The following is a 20,082-nucleotide window of genomic DNA, read 5'->3' as shown; positions in this document are numbered from 1 at the left end:
AGAATCAAATTTTATGCAAAAAAAAATAAAAAATATCTAAAAAAATACAACAAAAAAATACCACTTAATGTGTATATTGTGTGTGTGTATACTAACTATCAAGATAGATATAGATAGATCTAGATATCTATATCTATATATACATATTTATGTATGTATATATACACACACACACACACTAAATATGCTGACTTATGTTATTTTTTTGAACTTCAAAGATTTGGACCCTGTTGACTTGTATGGACCTACAGAGCTGAAATATTCTTCTAAAAATCTTTGTGTTCTGCAGTAGAAAGAAAGTCATACACATACACAGTAAATGATGAGAGAATTTTCATTTTTGGGTGAACTCCTTTAACGCAATAAGTTTGGGGAAATTGTGATTGTCATAAAAATACTGTCATAATGCAAAACTTCTTAATAGTCCTAAAAAATAGGCTTTGTTTTTGTGCAAAATAGAATACATTATTTTTCCTTTTGATTTTTCTGTGAAACATGACCTGAACATGTTCTTGACAGGTTTTGTGAGATTCACGCTTACATGGACCATTTCGCATAAATGAAATGGATTAACATCATTTTACTTGAAGTATAATGTTTATACTACATTATTACAAAAGACAATAGTGATAATGGTAAATCCAGACTTCAGTTTTTAAAGATTCTAATATCCAGTTCAAACAGACCTGAAGAGAGACCAGAGCTAGGCTTGATTTGGTGATTAAACCGTCTTTTAATATAATGAATTGGCAAATGATGAAAAACATAACACAGAGACCATGATCAACAAATTAGACATTTTAAACCCAGTAAGCTGCAGGCACAATCATCATGCACAACTTCGCATAAAAAAAATAAAAGAAAAACAGAAATACATTCTATGGAGTATTTAAAGAAAATCATGACATCATGAGTACGACTGTATCTCTATGGCTGCAGATAAAGCGAAATAGGGGCTTGGCCAAAAAAAGTGCATGTGTGTGAAGAAAATACTTCAAAGTTTCAAAACCCGTAATCACTCAACAGTGGACAACCTCGATGATCGGAATTTCCCACTTTGAAATACATCCTAAAGCAAACAGATTAAAGCAAACTTGTTGAACAACTTGACCTGAGGAAATCTTCACTAATTTCTATTCCTTATCAATTTTCCTTGGTTAAAAATAAGCTAAAAGCCTTTAATGAAATGGATTTAGTATTGTCCATGTTTTCAGTAACTGAAGCACAAACATGTATTTGTCTACTTAATGCCAACTTTCACTTCTTCAATCTTAGCAGTTAATAAAACACACACACAAAACATAAAAATGTAGCAGTAGACTTGCTTTGATTAGGTTTACAGTCCCCACAATTAGACCTGAAATTCACTTTGAAATCTGCAGTTGCAGGGATTTGAACAGGTTTCAAATGTGAAAATAATAAATGTTAGGTAGGTGGTGTTTCCAGTTGAAGAAAAAAAAAAAAAAAAATCAAGAACATATCTGGGTCATATTTTCACAAATGATATTTAGCTTAATTAAAAAATACACAATATAAATGATTCGTTTATAAATAATATTAATGATTAATACTATAATAATTATATTATTAACAATAATTATACATTATTCTTGATAAAATAATACTATTATTAAGTGTTGGGTGTAGTGAATAATTTATGCTCATATAGTGAATTACTGTATTACAGTGATGAGTGACATTTCACATTATAGTAATGACAGTTAGGTTTCATTTTCTTCAGGCAAAATATAATTTATTAACACTACAATATTGGTGTTTTAGAATACTTTTTTAAACAACACACATTAGAATATTATGCAAGGCTTTAAACATAATTAGTTAATATACATGCAAATACAGAAATGTCATAAATTGTATTAAAATATTTCTTATAAATATATTTACATTTTATGAACTATGGATCTGTTAAGCATTATGTAAAGTTAATTTTATTTATTTAAAAAAAATTTTTTTTAAATCATTATGATAAATGATAGTTATTATAGAGACCTTTTTTCTTTTGGAGTGAATTATGACCCAGGTTTATTCAGGACTTCATGAGATTCCCCTTTTTAACAAAGTAGTAGTAGAGCAGTCAATTTGAAATATAAATTTCAGGTCTTGGATGTAAGCAATGTGGCACAAAAGTAAAACCACAACTATTATCTTCAGAAACAGTTCAAATCAACTGCATTCAGAACTCTTAAGCTTTACTGAAAGATGATAGCTGTCATTTGATTTTTTTTGTTTTGTTAGCAAGCCTCACATAGCTGCAGTACAGTAATGTGACAAGTGGAACAATATTTTGTAAAGGCCAAAGCACTGCATCACAATGTAAAATAAAGAAAATACAATTTATATAACACAAGCCTCAGTAGTTTTTATTTAATGTAATATTCACAAGACATGCAGTTTGATTTCATTTTTTTGAACATTAGGCCTCATTCATAAAATGCCAGCAGAGCAAATTTCTTTCCCCCTTTTTCTCCCAATTTGGAATGCCCAATTCCCAATGTGCTTTTGAGTCCTCGTGGTCGCGTAGTGATTCGCCTCAGTCCGGGTGGTGGAGGACGAATCCCAGTTGCCTCCGCGTCTGAGACCGCGCATCTTATCACGTGGCTTGTTGAGCACGTTGCCACGGAGACATAGCGCGTGTGGACGCTTCACGCCATCCACCGCGGCATCTGCGCTCAACTCACCACGCGCCACACCGAGAACGAACCACATTATAGCGACCACGAGGAGTTTACCCCATGTGACTCTACCCTCCCTAGCAACCGGGCCAATTTGGTTGCTTAGGAGACCTGGCTGGAGTCACTCAGCACGACCTGGGATTCGAACTAGCGAACTCCAGGGGTGGTAGCTAGCGTATTTTACCACAAATAATAATTTTCCCATTAAATCGCAATCTTCATTTGAATGATTCCGATATTGATTCTTAACCTTAAATTGATCTGGGAATTTTTTTTAAGTACAATTTTGGTTGTTTGTGTCGATTATAATATCTGTTAAAAAATAGCAATTGAACTGCATAGGTTGGGCTCTATTGTCACTTTATTTATTTATTTATTAATATTTTCATGATGAACCAAGTTAGAAGGTTCCCTGTATAATTTACAGCATTAACTGAGAATTTCTTCCATATGTAAGCAAAATGGACATTATAATTGAAATATACCCAAATTAATCCAAATCGAACCATATCGAAATCGGAATCAAATCGAGAGCTTGTTTCATTTATGTAAGTTTTGGTTTCACAAACAATTTAAACAAATTCGTTCTTCTCGTTTCATGAATGAGGCCCATAAAAGTGACGAACCTCATAACTCCACTAGTTTTTATTGGAAAGCCAGTCAGTCCAAAATGCAACACCAGAAAAATGCAAAACAAGTCTTTCCCAAACCATATAACTTGGTTAAGTGGGTATACAGTAGGTTATAAAGCTTGTAGTTAACTTATGATCTGTGAGCCCAGTATATTAGTGAGGATTTCTTATCACTGCCCAAGACTTCAGCCTTTTCAAGACTGCCTCAAAAAGATACAAATGTTCAATGGTCAACAAAGCATGCTAGTAACAGGTTAATCTGGACATCAAATGAACATCAGTCATCATTGTGGTCATGGCCATACACACACTGTGTTTCCAAACCATTCAAGCACATTAGAAAGGCTGTGTTAATACAGAGGGGCATGGACAGAGGAAGATTAACACTGCCTATGGAGAGGGCATGTACATCGGCATCGGGGGCGTCCAGGCACATACTGATGCAGTGAGCACACCTCACTGCCTGGCACATCTCACACGCCGCATACATCCAACAACAAAATGAGAAGGATGTTTTCAACTCACATACTCAAATGTTGCAATATCACGCAAAAACAGCACTTAACTGAAGGATGAGTACAAGAATTCAGCAGTTAAAAGCCAATTTTCCCCCTTGTCATTGAGTAACCCAATTTGGCTTCATTGTTGATAAAGGACATGATGCCCAGGTAAGTCTCGATCAGGAGTGGGCGCTCAAGGATCAAAACACCATTGGCTCGGCCCGGAATGGGGCATTCTTTATGGGCTTTCTTCACAGCCTGGACGAGCTGCGTTTTGAAGTTCTCAAGCTGAAACATGAGACAGAGATGTCACAGGAGGATTCATTAGGAAATGTTTAAAGAGGAGGAAAACTTTATATGCTGAAGAACGTGATGTCAAATCAACCAGCCAAAATAGGTTAAATATCCTAACACGGGAAGATATGTATTGTAAAGTGTAAGGCATTATCAGAAGTACTGAAATATTTTTTACTGCTAAAACGTCTTTTGCTGCAATTTAAGCGTTATGGATTATTTTGTGTCAACTCAAACGGAGCTCCCAGGCTCAATTTTTTTTTTTTTTATTTATTATTGATAAAATAAAAATTAAATAAAAGAATTAAAAAATGATGATGAAAGCTAAAATAATAAATATCATGGTTCAATATTTACATCTGAATGCATTATTTTGCAGAGGGGCAATTTTTGACAGTGATTGAAAAAATATATATATAAACTCAGCAAAAAAAGAAACGTCCTCTCACTTTCAACTGCTTTTATTTTCAGCAAACTTAACATGTGTAAATATTTGTATGAACATAATAAGATTCAGCAACTAAGACATAAACTGAACAAGTTTCACAGAAATGTGACAAACAGAAATGGAATAATGTGTCCCTGAACAAAGGTTACAGTCAGTATACAGCAGTGCATCTCCTCCTCATGGACTGCACCAGACTTTCCAGTTCTTGCTGTGAGATGTTACCCAACTCTTCCACCAAGGCACTTGCAAGTTTCCGGACATTTCTGGGGGGAATGGCCCTAGCCCTCACCCTCCGATCCAACAGGTCCCAGACGTGCTCAATGGGATTGAGATCCGGGCTCTTCGCTGGCCATGGCAGAACACTGACATTCCTGTCTTGCAGGAAATCATGCACAGAATGAGCAGTATGGCTGGTGGCAGTGTCATGCTGGAGGGTCATGTCAGGATGAGCCTGCAGGAAGGGTACCACATTAGGGAGGAGGATGTCTTCCCTGTAACGCACAGTGTTGAGATTGCCTGCAATGACAACAAGCTCAGTCCGATGATGCTGTGACACACCGCCCCAGACCATGACAGACCCTCCACCTCCAAATCGATCCAGAGTACAGGCCTCGGTGTAACGCTCATTCCTTCAACTATAAATGTGAGTCCGACCATCACCCCTGGTGAGACAAAACCACGACTTGTCAGTGAAGAGCACTTTTTGATAGTCCTGTCTGGTCCAGCAAAGGTGGGTTTGTGCCCATAGGCGTTGTTGCGGGTGATGTCTGGTAAGGACCTGCCTTACAACAGGCCTACAAGCCCTCAGTCCAGCCTCTCTCAGCCTATTGCGGACAGTCTGAGCACTGATGGAGGGATTGTGCATTCCTGGTATAACTCGGGCAGTTGTTGTTGCCATCAAGTACCTATCCTGCAGGTGTGATATTCGGATGTATCGATCCTGTGCAGGTGTTGTTACACGTGATCTGCCACTGCGAGGATGATCAGCTGTCCTACGGACATTGTAATTTATTGCCCTGGCCATATCTGCAGTCCTCATGCCTCCATGCAGCATGCCTAAGGCATGTTCACGGAGTTGAGCTGGGACCCTGGGCATCTTTATTTTGGTGTTTTTCAGAGTCAGTAGTAAGGTCTCTTTAGTGTCCTAAGTTTTTATAACTGTGACCTTAATTGCCTACCGTCTGTAAGCTGTTAGTGTTTTAACGACCGTTCCACAGGTGCATGTTCATTAATTGTTTATGGTTCATTGAACAAGCATGGAAAACATTGTTTAAACCCTTAACAATAAAAATCTGTAAAGTTATTTGGATTTTTACAAAATTATCTTTAAATTACAGTGTCCTGAAAAAGGGACTTTTATTTTTTTTCCTGAGTTTATATATATATATATATATATATATATATATATATATATATATATATATATATATATATATATATATATATATATATATATATATGTGACTTCAGTTGAAGTCAGAAGTTTACATACACTTAGGTTGAAGTCATTAAAACTCATTTTTTAACCACTCCACAGATTTAATATTAGCAAACTGTAGTTTTGGCAAGTCATTTAGGACATCTACTTTGTGCATGACACGAGTAATTTTTCCAACAATTGTTTACAGACAGATTGTTTCACTTTTAATTGAATATATCACAATTCCAGTGGGTCAGAAGTTTACATACACTTAATACAAGTTAACTGTGCCTTTAAGCAGCTTGGAAAATTCCAGAAAATGATGTCAAGCCTTTAGACAATTAGCTTCTGACAGGAGGTGTACTGAATTGGAGGTTTACCTGTGGATGTAATTTAAGGCTTACCTTCAAACTCTTTGCTTGACATCATGGGAAAAATCAAAAGAAATCAGCCAAGACCTCAGAAAAATATATTGATATATTGAAGCAGCATCTCAAGACATCAGCCATGAAGTTAAAGCTCATCGCAAATGGGTCTTCCAAATGGACAATGACCCCAAACATACAGCCAAAGTTGTGGCAAAATGGCTTAAGGAAAACAAAGTAAAGCTCTGACCTCAATCCGATAGAAAATTTGTGGGCAGAACTGAAAAAGCGTGTGCGAGCAAGGAGGCCTACAAACCTGACTCGGATACACCGGTTCTGTCTGGAGGAATGGGCCAAAATTCCAGCAACTTATTGTGAGAAGCTTGTGGAAGGCTACCCAAAATGTTTGACCCAAGTTAAACAATTTAAAGGAAATGCTACTAAATACTAACAAAGTGTATGTGAACTTCTGACCCACTGGGAATGTGATGAAAGTAATAAAAGCTGAAATAAATCATTCTCTCTACTATTATTCTGACATTTCACATTCATTTCAAATAAAGTAGTGATCCTAACTGACCTAAGACAGGGAATGTTTTCTATGATAAAATGTCAGGAATTGTGAAAAACTGAGTTTAAATGTATTTGGCTAAGGTGTATGTAAACTTCTGACTTCTACTGTATATAAATATATACACTGACGGCCAAAAGTTTGGAATAATGTACAGATTTTGCTCTTATGGAAAGAAATTGGTACTTTTATTCACCGAAGTGGCATCTTGTTCTGATCACAATGTATAGTCAGGACATTAATAATGTGAAAAATTACTTTTACAATTTGAAAAACATTTTCAGAACTTCTTAAACTACTTCAAAGAGTTCTCATCAAAAAATCCTCCACGTGCAGCAATGACAGCTTTGCAGATCCTTGGCATTCTAGCTGTCAGTTTGTCCAGATACTCAGGTGACATTTCACCCCATACTTCCTGTAGCACTTGCCATAGATGTGACTGTCTTGTCGGGCACTTCTCACGCACCTTACAGTCCAGCTGATCCCACAAAAGCTCAATGGGGTTAAGATCCATAACACTCTTTTCCAATTATCTGTTGTCCAATGTCTTTGTTTCTTTGCCCACTCTAACCTTTTCTTTTTGTTTTTCTGTTTCAAAAGTGGCCTTTTCTTTGCAATTCTTCCCATAAGGCCTGCACCCCTGAGTCTTCTCTTTACTCTTGTACATGAAACTGGTGTTGAGCGGGTAGAATTCAATGAAGCTGTCAGCTGAGGACATGTGAGGTGTCTATTTCTCAATCTAGAGACTCTGATGTACTTATCCTCTTGTTTAGTTGTACATCTGGCCTTCCACATCTCTTTCTGTCCTTGTTAGAGCCAGTCGTGATTTTGTCTTTGATGACTGTTGTTGCATTCCGTAATGTGTGCAGTTTTTGCTGTGCTGTTCGTGTTCTTACTGTGTCTGTGGGTGTGTCTTCTGCTCTGAGTGTCTGCAGGTGCCGCTGATTTGCAGATTGGCCATTTATGATTGTGTGCCTATACAATCCCTGTGCTGCCTTTCAGATGGGAGCTGTTGTGACTTTGGGCTGGTCACACTCCTCCACGCTCCCCACCAGCCGCCAGACCAGTTTCTCGTGTTCTTGAGCTGAAAGTTTGTTACATTGTTGCTCTTCAGAATTGGAGTGTTTTCTGAGCTATAGCAGTTAGGTTTGTAGGGGTGACCCTGCTTATTTGATATTGTTCGCTCTGTGTCTGTTAGTGAAGTCTGATTAGTTTAATTGTATTTTTATTTCCTTCTTTAAGTTTGTTATTTTCTCCTTTTTCTTTCTAGATTGTTTTGTTTATTATTTTTGGCTAGGGGTCACCCTGAAGCCCAAATACCTCCTGCATTACATCTTTAATACTTTATCTACTTCCAATAAAAACAAATATTGGATCTATGATCTTGTTGTCTTGGGTTTTTGGTCTGACGGTTGTGCTGGAAGCACACCTCCCTTTACTTTGCATCCTACCCCTAGGGGACGTTACAACTGTAGTGTAACCTTTGTATGAAATCTTCAGTTTTTTGGCAATTTCAAGCATTGTATAGCCTTCATTCCTCAAAACAATGATTGACTGCTGAGTTTCTAGAGAAATCTGTTTCTTTTTTTTGCCATTTTTGACCTAATATTGACCTTAAAACATGCCAGTCTATTGCATACTGTGGCAACTCAAAAACAATGTTAAGCTTCATTTAATGAACCAAATAGCTTTCAGCAGTGTTTGATATAATGGAAAGTGATTTTCTAGTACCAAATAAGCAATTTAGCATATATCACGAAATAATTTTACGCTTAAAACATCCGTGTCGCAAATAAGCACCACCTAGAGGTAAAGTCATATCAAACTAAAGCTCTCATTTGCAGGAAGGCAATTATACAGTTTATTTTGTTGACCTAATACCACAGTTTGAAAGATTCTCAAAAGAATCACAAAGTGAAATATGATTTATGTAAGACATCAAATACAATCTTTTATGCAGCAATCACTGCTGCTTTAAGCACCAAATAGCTACAAACTTTATAACTGCTCTTACTATATTAATGCAAAGGGAAGCATCTCATCTTTCTAATGACACTTAGATTGAGCTTATAGTCCACTCAGAGGCCGAGATATTCAATGAAACTATGGGGGTGGTGTATGAACTGAAAATTAGACTATGTTTATGGCTGAGCACATCTGCGAGAGTGCCACCTACATTTCAGATCTGCATATTGTGATGGAAGGCGATAGAGGAAAAAAACAATTTCCTAGTACTTGCTGCCATATTGTGGAATGAAATAAGACTTTTTGCAAATTGGTAGATCATACAGAACCAAAATTACATGCTTACAAAGTTAGGACCAAAAAAAAAACAAAACATATACAATATTAATTATGACTCTTAATTGGACTCTTATTTTTGTGTGGGATTTCTGAAAAATTGTAATTTTTTTAAGGTTTTGTCACAATTAGTCCAGAGTACGTATGAATCATAAGCTTTGAAAATTCATCTTTGATATTGTTGAATGTTAAAATGGTTAAGAGGTAAAAGACATGCAATGAAACCAAATAGTCCCCTGACCAAATTCTGGAACAGCATATTTAGTTTGTCAAAAAAATGGAGGAGCAGGAGTGTTTGATTGCATTATTTACTGTGTGAATTAATGTATTATTTATTATATTTGTGTAGGTTGTGTGACATTTTTTATTTACATATTATAGATTGTCATCTGTGACAAGTGATTATAATCAGCACATTTACCTGGCAGAGGGAAGCCACCTTTTCATCTGCGTGTGCCATGGGGTGTTCAGTGAAGGTGATGAAGGGTATATCAGTGGCCCAGGGGTTCCAGCGGTTTATGAACGAAGGTCTTGGCCGCTTATCCCACTGGACACGGATCCCAATTCCCCCTCTCCTGGAGACATTCAAACATTATAAGAAGGTTTTTAAAGTTCAAATGAAGCAGCATTCACAGTCCATTTTCCTAATGTAATTTTCAGTATTAAAGACTGAAACAGGAAATTCAACGAGAAAAAAATCAAATAAAAAATAGGGTGGGATTAGATTTTATCCATTTGGAATTGACTGGATCATAAAAAGTGGGCGCTAGCTACATATCAAAATGTAGTCAGGTGGTTGGAATGGAGGGGTTGCAAAATAAAGAGGGCTTGGTGACATCAGCTGAAAAAGAAAGTTGTTTCAAAGTGGAGGAAGTCAATACATTTTGATGAAACGTTTTTTTCTTTCTTTGGAATAACATCCGTTGTGCACAATAAAAACATTAATGTGTATTAAGGAAGTAACAGGGTCAATTTTGATTCCTGTTGAATTTAACAAAGTTAAGACAACCCTCAGATACTCAGTCTAGATGTAGTGCAGCTGTAGTGGGTCAAAAATTACACACAGATTTACAATATCACATCACATGAATTCAGTTTTCTGCTCTTGAGAATTAAAGTCTTACTTGTTGAGTGATTTTGGAGGAAACTCAAACTCGCCGACAGAGATTGTGTCCACAGCGTTTAAGGAAATTCTGATGACCTGCTGACACTGGAGGTTTATGAAGTCATATTTGCACACCAGTAAAGATCTGTAACATACCAACAGCTCATTCAGAATTGCCTGCCTCAGTTTCCCGTGTATTAAAATACCATTATCAGAGTTGACTTTCTTTCTTACCTCTCAGTTATGAGTACCAGTCTTTCTTTTTCATTGTTCCAATGATCAATTCTGTGGCAATACATAAAACATACATATAGTATATAGCTGGATGAACTGACATTAACTGTCAATGAGCATTTTAATAAAATAAATTCTCATTCTGCGAAGATCTTTGCCTTGAGGAAAGCCAAATGCAATTGTCAAGCTAAAATTTGTAATGCAGAACAATATAATACAATACACTGTATATGGCTGGATAACTCTTATGAAGAAGTACTTTGGCAGTACCATTATATCACTTGGTATAGATTATATATATTACATGGTATTTACATGGTACTCAAAGATATTTAAAAGAATATAATGGTACTACCATGTTACATAAAACCATGGTAGGATCCAATGAAGGCATTTCTGTTTAAAATTTCTATTTAAAATTGCATGCAATGTTTAAAACAATGCTAAAAATAATACTGTGCTTCAGCCTGGGGATGTACTAAGAAAGAGAGACTCACTCTGCTAGAAGCCACACACTAAGGACTTCACCATCTTCTGAAGGCAAGGCAACTGTGCGGATATCATTTACCGCCTGCTCAATGGTTCCCGGCTGAAACAAGAGCACAACATTTAAACTAGCAGGAATGTTAAAAAAAAGCTGAAAATATCCTAATGAGGATGATATCAAGCCAGTATCTAGTGCGAGTTAATGAATATTCCAGGCTCAGTACAAGTTAAGCTCAATCGAAGGCATTTGTGGCAAATTGTTAATTAACACAAAAAATAATTTTGACTCGTTCCTCTTTTTCTTAAAAAAAAGAAGCAAAAACCTGGGTTTCAGAGAGGCACTTACAATGGAAGTGAATGAGGCCAATAGGTAAATGTTAAAATACTCACTGTTTCAAAAGTATAATAACAAGACATAAACAATATGCATGTAAACATGATTTGAGTGATAAAATCTCTAACCTTTTCTGTGTAAAGTTATATCCAATTTTGCAACTTTGCTGCCATGACGATGTAACGATAACACCATTAACCCTAAAATGACTTGCTATTTAACTTTACAGCTCAAATAATACACAGGCTTTAACAGAAGAATTAATGTAAGTGCTTTTATAAAACTATAAGCTACACATTTCTGCCTTTAAACCCTCTAAAAATTGGCCCCAGTCACTTCCATTGTAAGTGCCTCACTATACATTTAAATAAATTTGTCACATGACATCATTAATAGCCATGCATGACCTTACTAAACTTATTGTGGATTCCGTTATCATCCCAAAAAAAATTAAATAATTGTGTGTGTGTGGGTGTGTATATTATATATTTATACACACATACATACACACACACGTGTTGGGGAGTAACGGAATACATGTAATGGGATTACGTATTTAAAATACAAAATATAAGTAACTGTATTCCACTACAGTTACAATTTAAATCATTGGTATTTAGAATACAGTTACATTCAGAAAGTATTTTGATTACTGAAGAGATTACTTTTTGCATTTTATTGTCATTTGTTTCATTTAATATTTAGTGCTTTCAGATGGAAAACATTTAGACATATAAATGATGCGATCCAAAGTGCATTTGAACAGCATTGAAACATTTTCTTATGATCTGTTACATTCATACGAGCAGACAGAGAAGTAAGTTTGAAGTAAGTTTGGAGCAGAAGAAATAGAAATAAACCTTGTGTAAATTGTCAGCTTTACACCAAGTTAAAATGCTATTTCTAGCCATTTTACATGCACATTACCAGGCGCGATTCAACTTTTTTATCAAGAAAATTCATGTTGGATCATAATTAATTTTTTCTAGTAAGACCTTTGATATTAGAGCAAAAATCATATTCTTGATAATTTTTGTATTGTTTTCCTGTAAAAATATCAAAAAATCCTTAAAACAAGATCAGTTTGATTTATCTTGTTTTAGAAACAACACTGCATAAGATATTTAGGTTTTTCAGAGAATGTATTTTTAACATGTGTATGTTGTCTTACTGTACTGGCAGAGTTTTTATAGTCAAAACAAGTGAAAAAATCTACCAGTGCTGAAGAAGTAATCCAAAGTATTTAGAATACGTTACTGACCTTGAGTAATCTAACGGAATACGTTACAAATTACATTTTACAGCATGTATTCTATAATCTGTAGTGAAATACATTTCAAAAGTAACCCTCCCAATCCTGTATATACAGTTGAAGTCAGAAGTTTACATACACCTTAGCCAAATACATTTAAACTCCGCCTGATGGGGCGCGCGAGGGATAAAGGCGGCCGGGGACGACAGTTCGAGAGAGAGAATATTACAGGCAGCTGTACTGTGTGTGTGTTTATGATTGTGTGTTTTTAAGTTGTTCATTAAATTATTAAGTTGTCAAACCGGTTCTCGCCGCCTCCTTTCCCTCGAACCCCCTTTCACTGACATTTAATCATAGAAAACACTCCCTGTCTTAGGTCAGTTAGGATCACTACTTTATTTTAAGAATGTGAAATATCAGAAGAACAAAATCTGATTTATTTCAGATTTTATTTCTTTCGTCACATTCCCAGTGGGTCAGAAGTTTACATACACTTTGTTAGTATTTGGTAACATTGTCTTTAAATTATTTAACTTGGGACAAACATTTGGGTAGCCTTCCACAAGCTTCTCACAATAAGTTGCTGGAATTTTGGCCCATTCCTCCAGACAGAACCGGTGTATCCGAGTCAGGTTTGAAGGCCTCCTTGCTTGCACAAGCTTTCTCAGTTCTGCCCACAAATTTTCTATCGGATTGAGGTCAGAGCTTTACCTTGTTATCCTTAAGCCATTTTCCCCCAAATTTGGATGTATGCTTGGGGTCATTGTCTATTTGGAAGACTCATTTGCGACCTAGCTTTAACTTCCTGGCTGATGTCTTGAGATGCTGCTTCAATATATCCACATAATTTTCCTTCCTCATGATGCCATCTATTTTGTGAAGTGCACCAGTCCCTCCTGCAGCAAAGCACCCCACAACACGATGCCGCCACCCCCATGCTTCACAGTTGGGATGGTGTTCTTTGGCTTGCAAGCCTAACCCTTTTTCCTTCAAACATAATGATAGTCATTATGGCCAAACAGTAAAATTTGTGTTTCATCAGACCAGAGGACATTCCAAAAAAGTAAGATCTTTGACCCCATGTGCACTTGCAAACTGTAGTCTGGCATTTTTATGGCAGCTTTGGTGCAGTGGCTTCTTCCTTGCTGTGCAGCCTTTCAGGTTATGTTGATATAGGACTCGTTTTACTGTGGATATAGATACTTGTTCACCCGTTTCCTCCAGCATCTTCACAAGGTCCTTTGCTGTGGTTCTGGGATTGATTTGCACTTTTTGCACCAAACTACGTTCATCTCTAGGAGACAGAATGTGCCTCCTTCCTGAGCTGTATGATGGCTGCGTGGTCCCATGGTGTATATACTTGCGTACTATTGTTTGTACAGAAGAACATGGTACCTTCAGGTGTTTGGAAATTGCTCCCAAGGATGAACCAGACTTGTGGAGGTCCACAATTTTTTTTCTGAGGTCTTGGCTGATTTCTTTTAATTTTCCCATGATGTCAAGCAAAGAGGCACTTTTGTTTGAAGGTAGGCCTTACAATATATCCACAGGTACACCTCCAATTCATTGCACCTCCTATCAGAAGCTAATTGGCTAATTGCCTAAAGGCTTGATATCATTTTCTGGAATTTTCCAAGCTGCTTAAAGGCACAGTTAATTAAGTGTATGTAAACTTCTGACCAACTGGAATTGTGATATAGTCAATTAAAAGTGAAACAATCTGTCTGTAAACAATTGTTGGAAAAATTACTTGTGTCATGCACAAAGTAAATGTCCTAAACGACTTGCCAAAACTATTTTACTTTTAATACTTTTATTGACTTCAGCCTAAGTGTATGTAAACTTCTGACTTCAACTGATAGATATATATATAAATATATAGCAGTTTTTATACAATTTTGTGTAAATAAAAAGTCAGAATTCTTGAGTGTCTGAAGTCCGAACAGTGGCTGTACTTTAATACTTTTAATAACTGTATTTTAATAAATTCTAGATCATGTCACACTGGAAATGAAAGGTTGAGGGCATTTTAATGTGTGAGACAGTAGTTGTATACTGCATAGTTTGGCAAATGGCAGTAGGTCATTCAAGTATTACATGCATCCAGAAAATTCCCACACTGTCCACAGTATACATACTGCAAAAAATGCACTATTATACTATTCCAAACATAGCCTTTGAATGGTTTATCATTGCATAATGCATACCGTTTCATATACGCTACTATATAAAAAAAATATAATAAAAAAAATATAATTTGGCAGTGTACAGTATACTCGGCCCAGTATGCATGCTAGTATTCAAACCTGTATACTATTCCAAACATAGCATCTGAAATGTTTATCTTTGCATAAGGCATACTGTTCACATAATATATATATTTATTTTTACATTTTATGTTTGACATATACAGTATACACACTCCTGTATGCAGACGTTTGGTATTCCATCCCGTACACAGCCTGAGAAAACTTTGTAATTTAGAAAATCTAAATTAGTCAATCGGTCAGTCCATCTCAAGTGGTCAAATACAGGTTGCTTGACCGTTTTTAATTGTCCTATCATTTTTTTTTTTTTTTTGGTGATTACCTCTATGTATTGGTATTGCAAAACCACCAGTTTTTTTTTTTTTATTGGTTTAACCACGACGGCCATCTTGGTGTCATTGCACACGACAAATTTTGGTTATACAGCTGTTTACGGAAACCTCAATATCTCGGCTCAGGATGGTCCTAGTTCCATGGAACAAAAACTGATCTCTAGAGTACATTACAAGGTACATGACCATATATAAACATGTTGCACATTCTTATTTCATAGACTTAGAACTTAAGTCCTAATGTAATGCTCAAGATTGCTCAAAGTTCCAGTTTTAGGGTCAGTTTATAATAGGAAGAGTTTGAGTCTCAGTCTCAATTTTTTTAGGGGGTAGCTAGGTAAGTATAGTGTGCATGCAGAACATTTCAGGTGCGAGACTTCTCTTCTTTTTTTATTTTTTTATCACAGACGAGAAGGGAATTTTAAAAAATTGCACTATATGCTACTATAGAGAACTTATTTCTGTGAAAATTTCAGGATCCTATCTGGTCCCCCACCAGAGACATTCAACCCAAAAATGATGGGAATTTTACTAAATTGCACTTTCTCGCCCCCATAAAAAAACAAAACAAAAAAAAAAACAAAAAAAAAAACCAAATACAAATAATAAGAGAAGTCTCAAACCTGAAATGTTCTGCATGCACACTATCCTTACCTAGGTACCCCCTAAAAAAATAACACAGACTCGAACCCTTCCCATTATAAATTTATCATAAAAGTGGAACTTTGAGCAATCTTGAGCATTACATTAGGACTAAAGTTCTAAGTCTAAGGAACAAGAATGTGCAAAATGCTTATATACACTGGCAGCCAAAAGTTTGGAATAATGTACAGATTTTGCTCTTATGGAAAGAAATTGGTACTTTTATTCACCAAAGTGGCATTCTGCTGATCACAATGTACAGTCAGGACATTAATAATGTGAAAAATTACTATTACAATTTGAAGAAAAAAAAAAAATTTAATAAATAAAAAGAATTGTTCAGAACTTCTTAAACTACTTCAAAGTGTTCTCATCAAAAAAATCCTCCATGTGCAGCAATGACAGCTTTGCAGATCCTTGGCATTCTAGCTGTCAGTTTGTCCAGACACTCAGGTGACATTTCACCCCACACTTCCTGTAGCACTTGCCATAGATATGACTGTCTTGTCGGACACTTCTCACGCACCTTACAGTCTAACTGATCCCACAAAAGCTCAATGGGGTTAAGATCCATAACACTCTTTTCCAATTATCTGTTGTCCAATGTCTGTGTTTCTTTGCCCACTCTAACCTTTTCTTTTTGTTTTTCTGTTTCAAAAGTGGCTTTTTCTTTGTAATTCTTCCCATAAGGCCTGCACCCCTGAATCTTCTCTTTACTGTTGTACATGAAACTGGTGTTGAGCGGGTAGAATTCAATGAAGCTGTCAGCTGAGGACATGTGAGGTGTCTATTTCTCAAACTAGAGACTCTGATGTACTTATCCTCTTGTTTAGTTGTACATCTGGCCTTCCACATCTCTTTCTGTCCTTGTTAGAGCCAGTTGTCCTTTATCTTTGAAGACTGTAGTGTACACCTTTGTAGAAATCTATGAAAACGGCAAGTGATTTTCTAGTACCAAATTAGCAATTTAGCATGATTACTCAAGGATAAGATGTTGGGAGTGATGGCTGGTGGAAATGAGGCCTGTCTAGATTTGATAAAAAATTACATTTTTCAAATAGTGATGGTGCTGTTTTTTACATCAGTAATGTCCTGACTATACTTTGTGATCAGCTGAATGCCACTTTGGTGAATTAAAGTACCAATTTCCTTCCGAAACAGCTAAATCTGTACATTATTCCAAACTTTTGGCCGCCAGTGTATGTACATGTACCATGTAATGTGCTCTAGAGATCAGTTTTTGTTCCATGGAGCTAGGACCATCCTGAGCCGAGATATTGAGGTTTATGTAAACCGCTGTATAACTAAAATTTGTCATGTGCCATGACACAAAGATGGCTGTCATGGTTAAACCAAGTAAAATAAAAATAAAAATCTGGTGGTTTTGCAATACCAATACATAGAGGTACTCACTCACACACACACACACACACACACACACACAAAAAAAGACAGGAAAATTAAAAATGGTCAAGCAAGCTGTACTGGACCACTTGAGATGGACTGACCCCAATGTCTTACATACTACTATTACTACTACTGCTAATATTGGCTGCATAAATACAGTTACAGTTTGTTACAAGGCCTAATTTTATACTAAGTTGGCAAGTAGTATATGTCTCAGCTAAGGACTACAATGTATGTCTCAAATATTAGTGAGCTCCCAATGTAGCCAGGATTTTCTTGCCCACAACAAGTACGTCAGCTTTTAAAAACGCATCTCCAGACCCCTTTCATTATGTTGCATTCAGTTGCACTCCGTCGTCGTTGAACGACAGAACGTCTCCTGTGTGAACGCCCCCAATGGCAGAGTGCAGAACGCAACGCGCATACAGAAGTACGCCCAAAAATGCTGTCTAGGAAGGCAGTTTCCTAGGTTTTGAGATACAGCCGATGTCTATTTCACTCATAGAGAAAAACAAAACAAAACAACAGATTTCCAATGGATCAACGCTGTCTTGCAGCGATTAAAGGCATAGTCACTCACCCTAAAGACGAAATAATCTTTGACTTTGGCTCGCATGGTTGGGTTGTGGACATGGAAAGGCGTAAGTGTTTGTAGCGGGGTGCAGCAGGCCACTGAAGCTCCAGCCCGGGCCGCCACCTCCAGCTCATCATCATAGTCCGCCGGGTGTAAGACAGCTGCACCCGGGCTCTCCGGATCCACGCTGTCATTCAGCTGCAGCATCTTACCGAGGAGTCGATGAAAAGCTGCAAAGACCTAAAAGCAGCGATTCCGCTCGGCTTTAGCAGCTGTGTTGTGCTGTGTTGTGCCGTGCAGGAAACGCCCACCCTTTCCGCTTCACTCAGGATTTAAAGGGGCCCTTTCAGTTTGTGAGTTCCCAGAAGCATTCGCTATTTGATCACCCTAATTATTAATTATTATTTTCTAACTCTCATGTTCCAACCCCGTATGACTTTCTTTCCTCAGCAGAACATAAAAGGAGAAATTTGGAAGAATGTTCATACTGCTCTTTGCCATATAATGACAGCATATCCGTTTCAAGGAAGTGATGCACTCAGTGTCAACAACATGTCTGGATGAGTCACTTCAGATTAACGTTTGACGTTCTTTGAGAAAATGTGTCAACTTGGAGCCTTATTTAAAGGATCCGTTAATGATACCAGAAATGCTTCAGGGCTAGTAGTGTTCTAATTCCATTGTTATTGTTTACATCCTTGAAATGGTATGTAATGATCAGGGTAGTGTTGCACCAGCTGTACGTAAGGTCTTACTTTTAAGTTAGAATATCCGGCTCCATATGATAAGCAAATGAGAACAATTAAGCCCGAAGTATACTTTGCACAGGTCCCGTGACACAAATTATGTCATTAGCAGTGTGCTCGAACACTGAACAGTTTATAGTGAGCAGGAGCTGTCAAGCTTCATAAAGGACAAATATTATAAAGCACTATTAAAGTCTCAGTACAAAGACATCATAACAGTAGTCCATATGACTTGTGCACTTTATTCCAGGCTTTCTGGGGCCTTACAACAGCTTTGTGTTGTATGGACTACTTTTATGGTATATTAATAATTATTTTTTTCTCTTTGGACCTTGACAGTAGTGCTCAATATGAACTGTTTTTGTATGGAAAAGAGCAGCGTTAGGATTCTTGAAGAAAAGTTTGTGTTAAGATTGTACTGGGAGGAAAAAACAATGAGGGACAACTTGAGGGCAGTAAATCATTTTGTGTATTTTCTTTTTACTAGCCAGCTGACACAGTCATGTCATTTTACAGATACATCAGTGATGAAAAGAAATTCTAATTATATTCATTTTCTTGACATTTTATTTCTATATTTCTTTTCCTTGAGACAGCCAGGAAAGATGACAGAAGACGGTGTTTGTCTTTTACTGTGTGAACTTTAAAAATACATGTATCTTTTAAAACCAAAAATTATATAATTTTGGGCCTTTATCGCATTTCAAGCCTTTATTCAGAAAATTATTGAATTCGGCACCTTTAAAATATTAAAGTACCAAAGAGGACCATTATATTTGTGACCTCAACACCCGTGACCCCTCACCCCCCCTACAATGTTCAAGACATGGTTCAGTCTTGATGAGCAGACATTCATTTTGTGTAACAGCACCATCTAGTGGGGGCCGACTGATTGTACAGCACACCAAAATCTCTTTGAATGTTTATTTTTTATTAATTTAATATTATTATTTTTTTCTTTGAATGTTTATTGTAAGGCCTAACTCAGGTCTAATCTGCACTGATAAACGCCCATTCATACGCATACTTTATTTGAAATAACAAACACTATTCATATAAAAAGCACACAGGTTTTTATTGCATATCAATTTCATGTATAAATTCTTCATAGCATTGGAAAGATTACATTTGGTATACATATCTATTCTACAGAATTAACATCAGAATCATGTCTTTTCCATGAAATTGCTCTAAAGTACATCTTAAGTAATCACAAGCATCGAAAAAACAACTTCAGAATTTTCAGTATTATTCTACCATCCTTAAATGTTGTCATTATTTCTCTCCCACAAGCATATTGTTCAGTTCAATTACCATCTGCCCATTGGATTTAAGGCAGTAAACAGGACTTAAAGTCAAACTAGCTAACCTAACCACATGTACAATAAGTGCATCTACAAATTTGTAATTGTTTTTTTTTTTTTTTTAATCAGGATCTGTTTTTTTGTTTGTTTGTTTGTTTGTTTGTTTGTTTTTTAC

General features: G+C 36.5%; 1 protein-coding gene across 1 annotated transcript; it reads right to left on the bottom strand.

Moving 5' to 3' along the window:
• Positions 1-829: 829 nt before the first annotated feature.
• Positions 830-18,259, bottom strand: LOC127424674 (tumor protein p63-regulated gene 1-like protein). The gene is made up of 6 exons (XM_051670047.1): positions 17,864-18,259; positions 11,061-11,152; positions 10,564-10,614; positions 10,349-10,474; positions 9,646-9,799; positions 830-4,113 (listed from the first exon to the last, which is right to left on the bottom strand). Exons 1-6 carry the CDS (start codon positions 18,062-18,064, stop codon positions 3,919-3,921), a joined length of 819 nt encoding a protein of 272 aa, XP_051526007.1. The 5' UTR covers positions 18,065-18,259; the 3' UTR covers positions 830-3,918.
• Between the last annotated feature and the right edge of the window lie 1,823 nt (positions 18,260-20,082).

This window comes from Myxocyprinus asiaticus, chromosome 33 (genome assembly GCF_019703515.2).
Source record: "Myxocyprinus asiaticus isolate MX2 ecotype Aquarium Trade chromosome 33, UBuf_Myxa_2, whole genome shotgun sequence".
Classification (NCBI taxonomy): domain Eukaryota; kingdom Metazoa; phylum Chordata; class Actinopteri; order Cypriniformes; family Catostomidae; genus Myxocyprinus; species Myxocyprinus asiaticus.
Note: the sequence above shows the minus strand (reverse complement) of the source record. Positions and strands in the feature narration are given on the sequence as shown.

Bases quoted from the DNA above. Each gene is read 5' to 3' on its own strand.
- LOC127424674 (XM_051670047.1), bottom strand. From the start codon at position 18,064: ATGCTGCAGCTGAATGACAGCGTGGATCCGGAGAGCCCGGGTGCAGCT. The intron at 11,153-17,863 runs GTGAGTGACTAT...CTCTTGTTTCAG, and splicing joins AAGATTATTTCGTCTTTAGG to CCGGGAACCATTGAGCAGGC. The intron at 10,615-11,060 runs GTGAGTCTCTCT...GTATTGCCACAG, and splicing joins AGTGTGTGGCTTCTAGCAGA to AATTGATCATTGGAACAATG.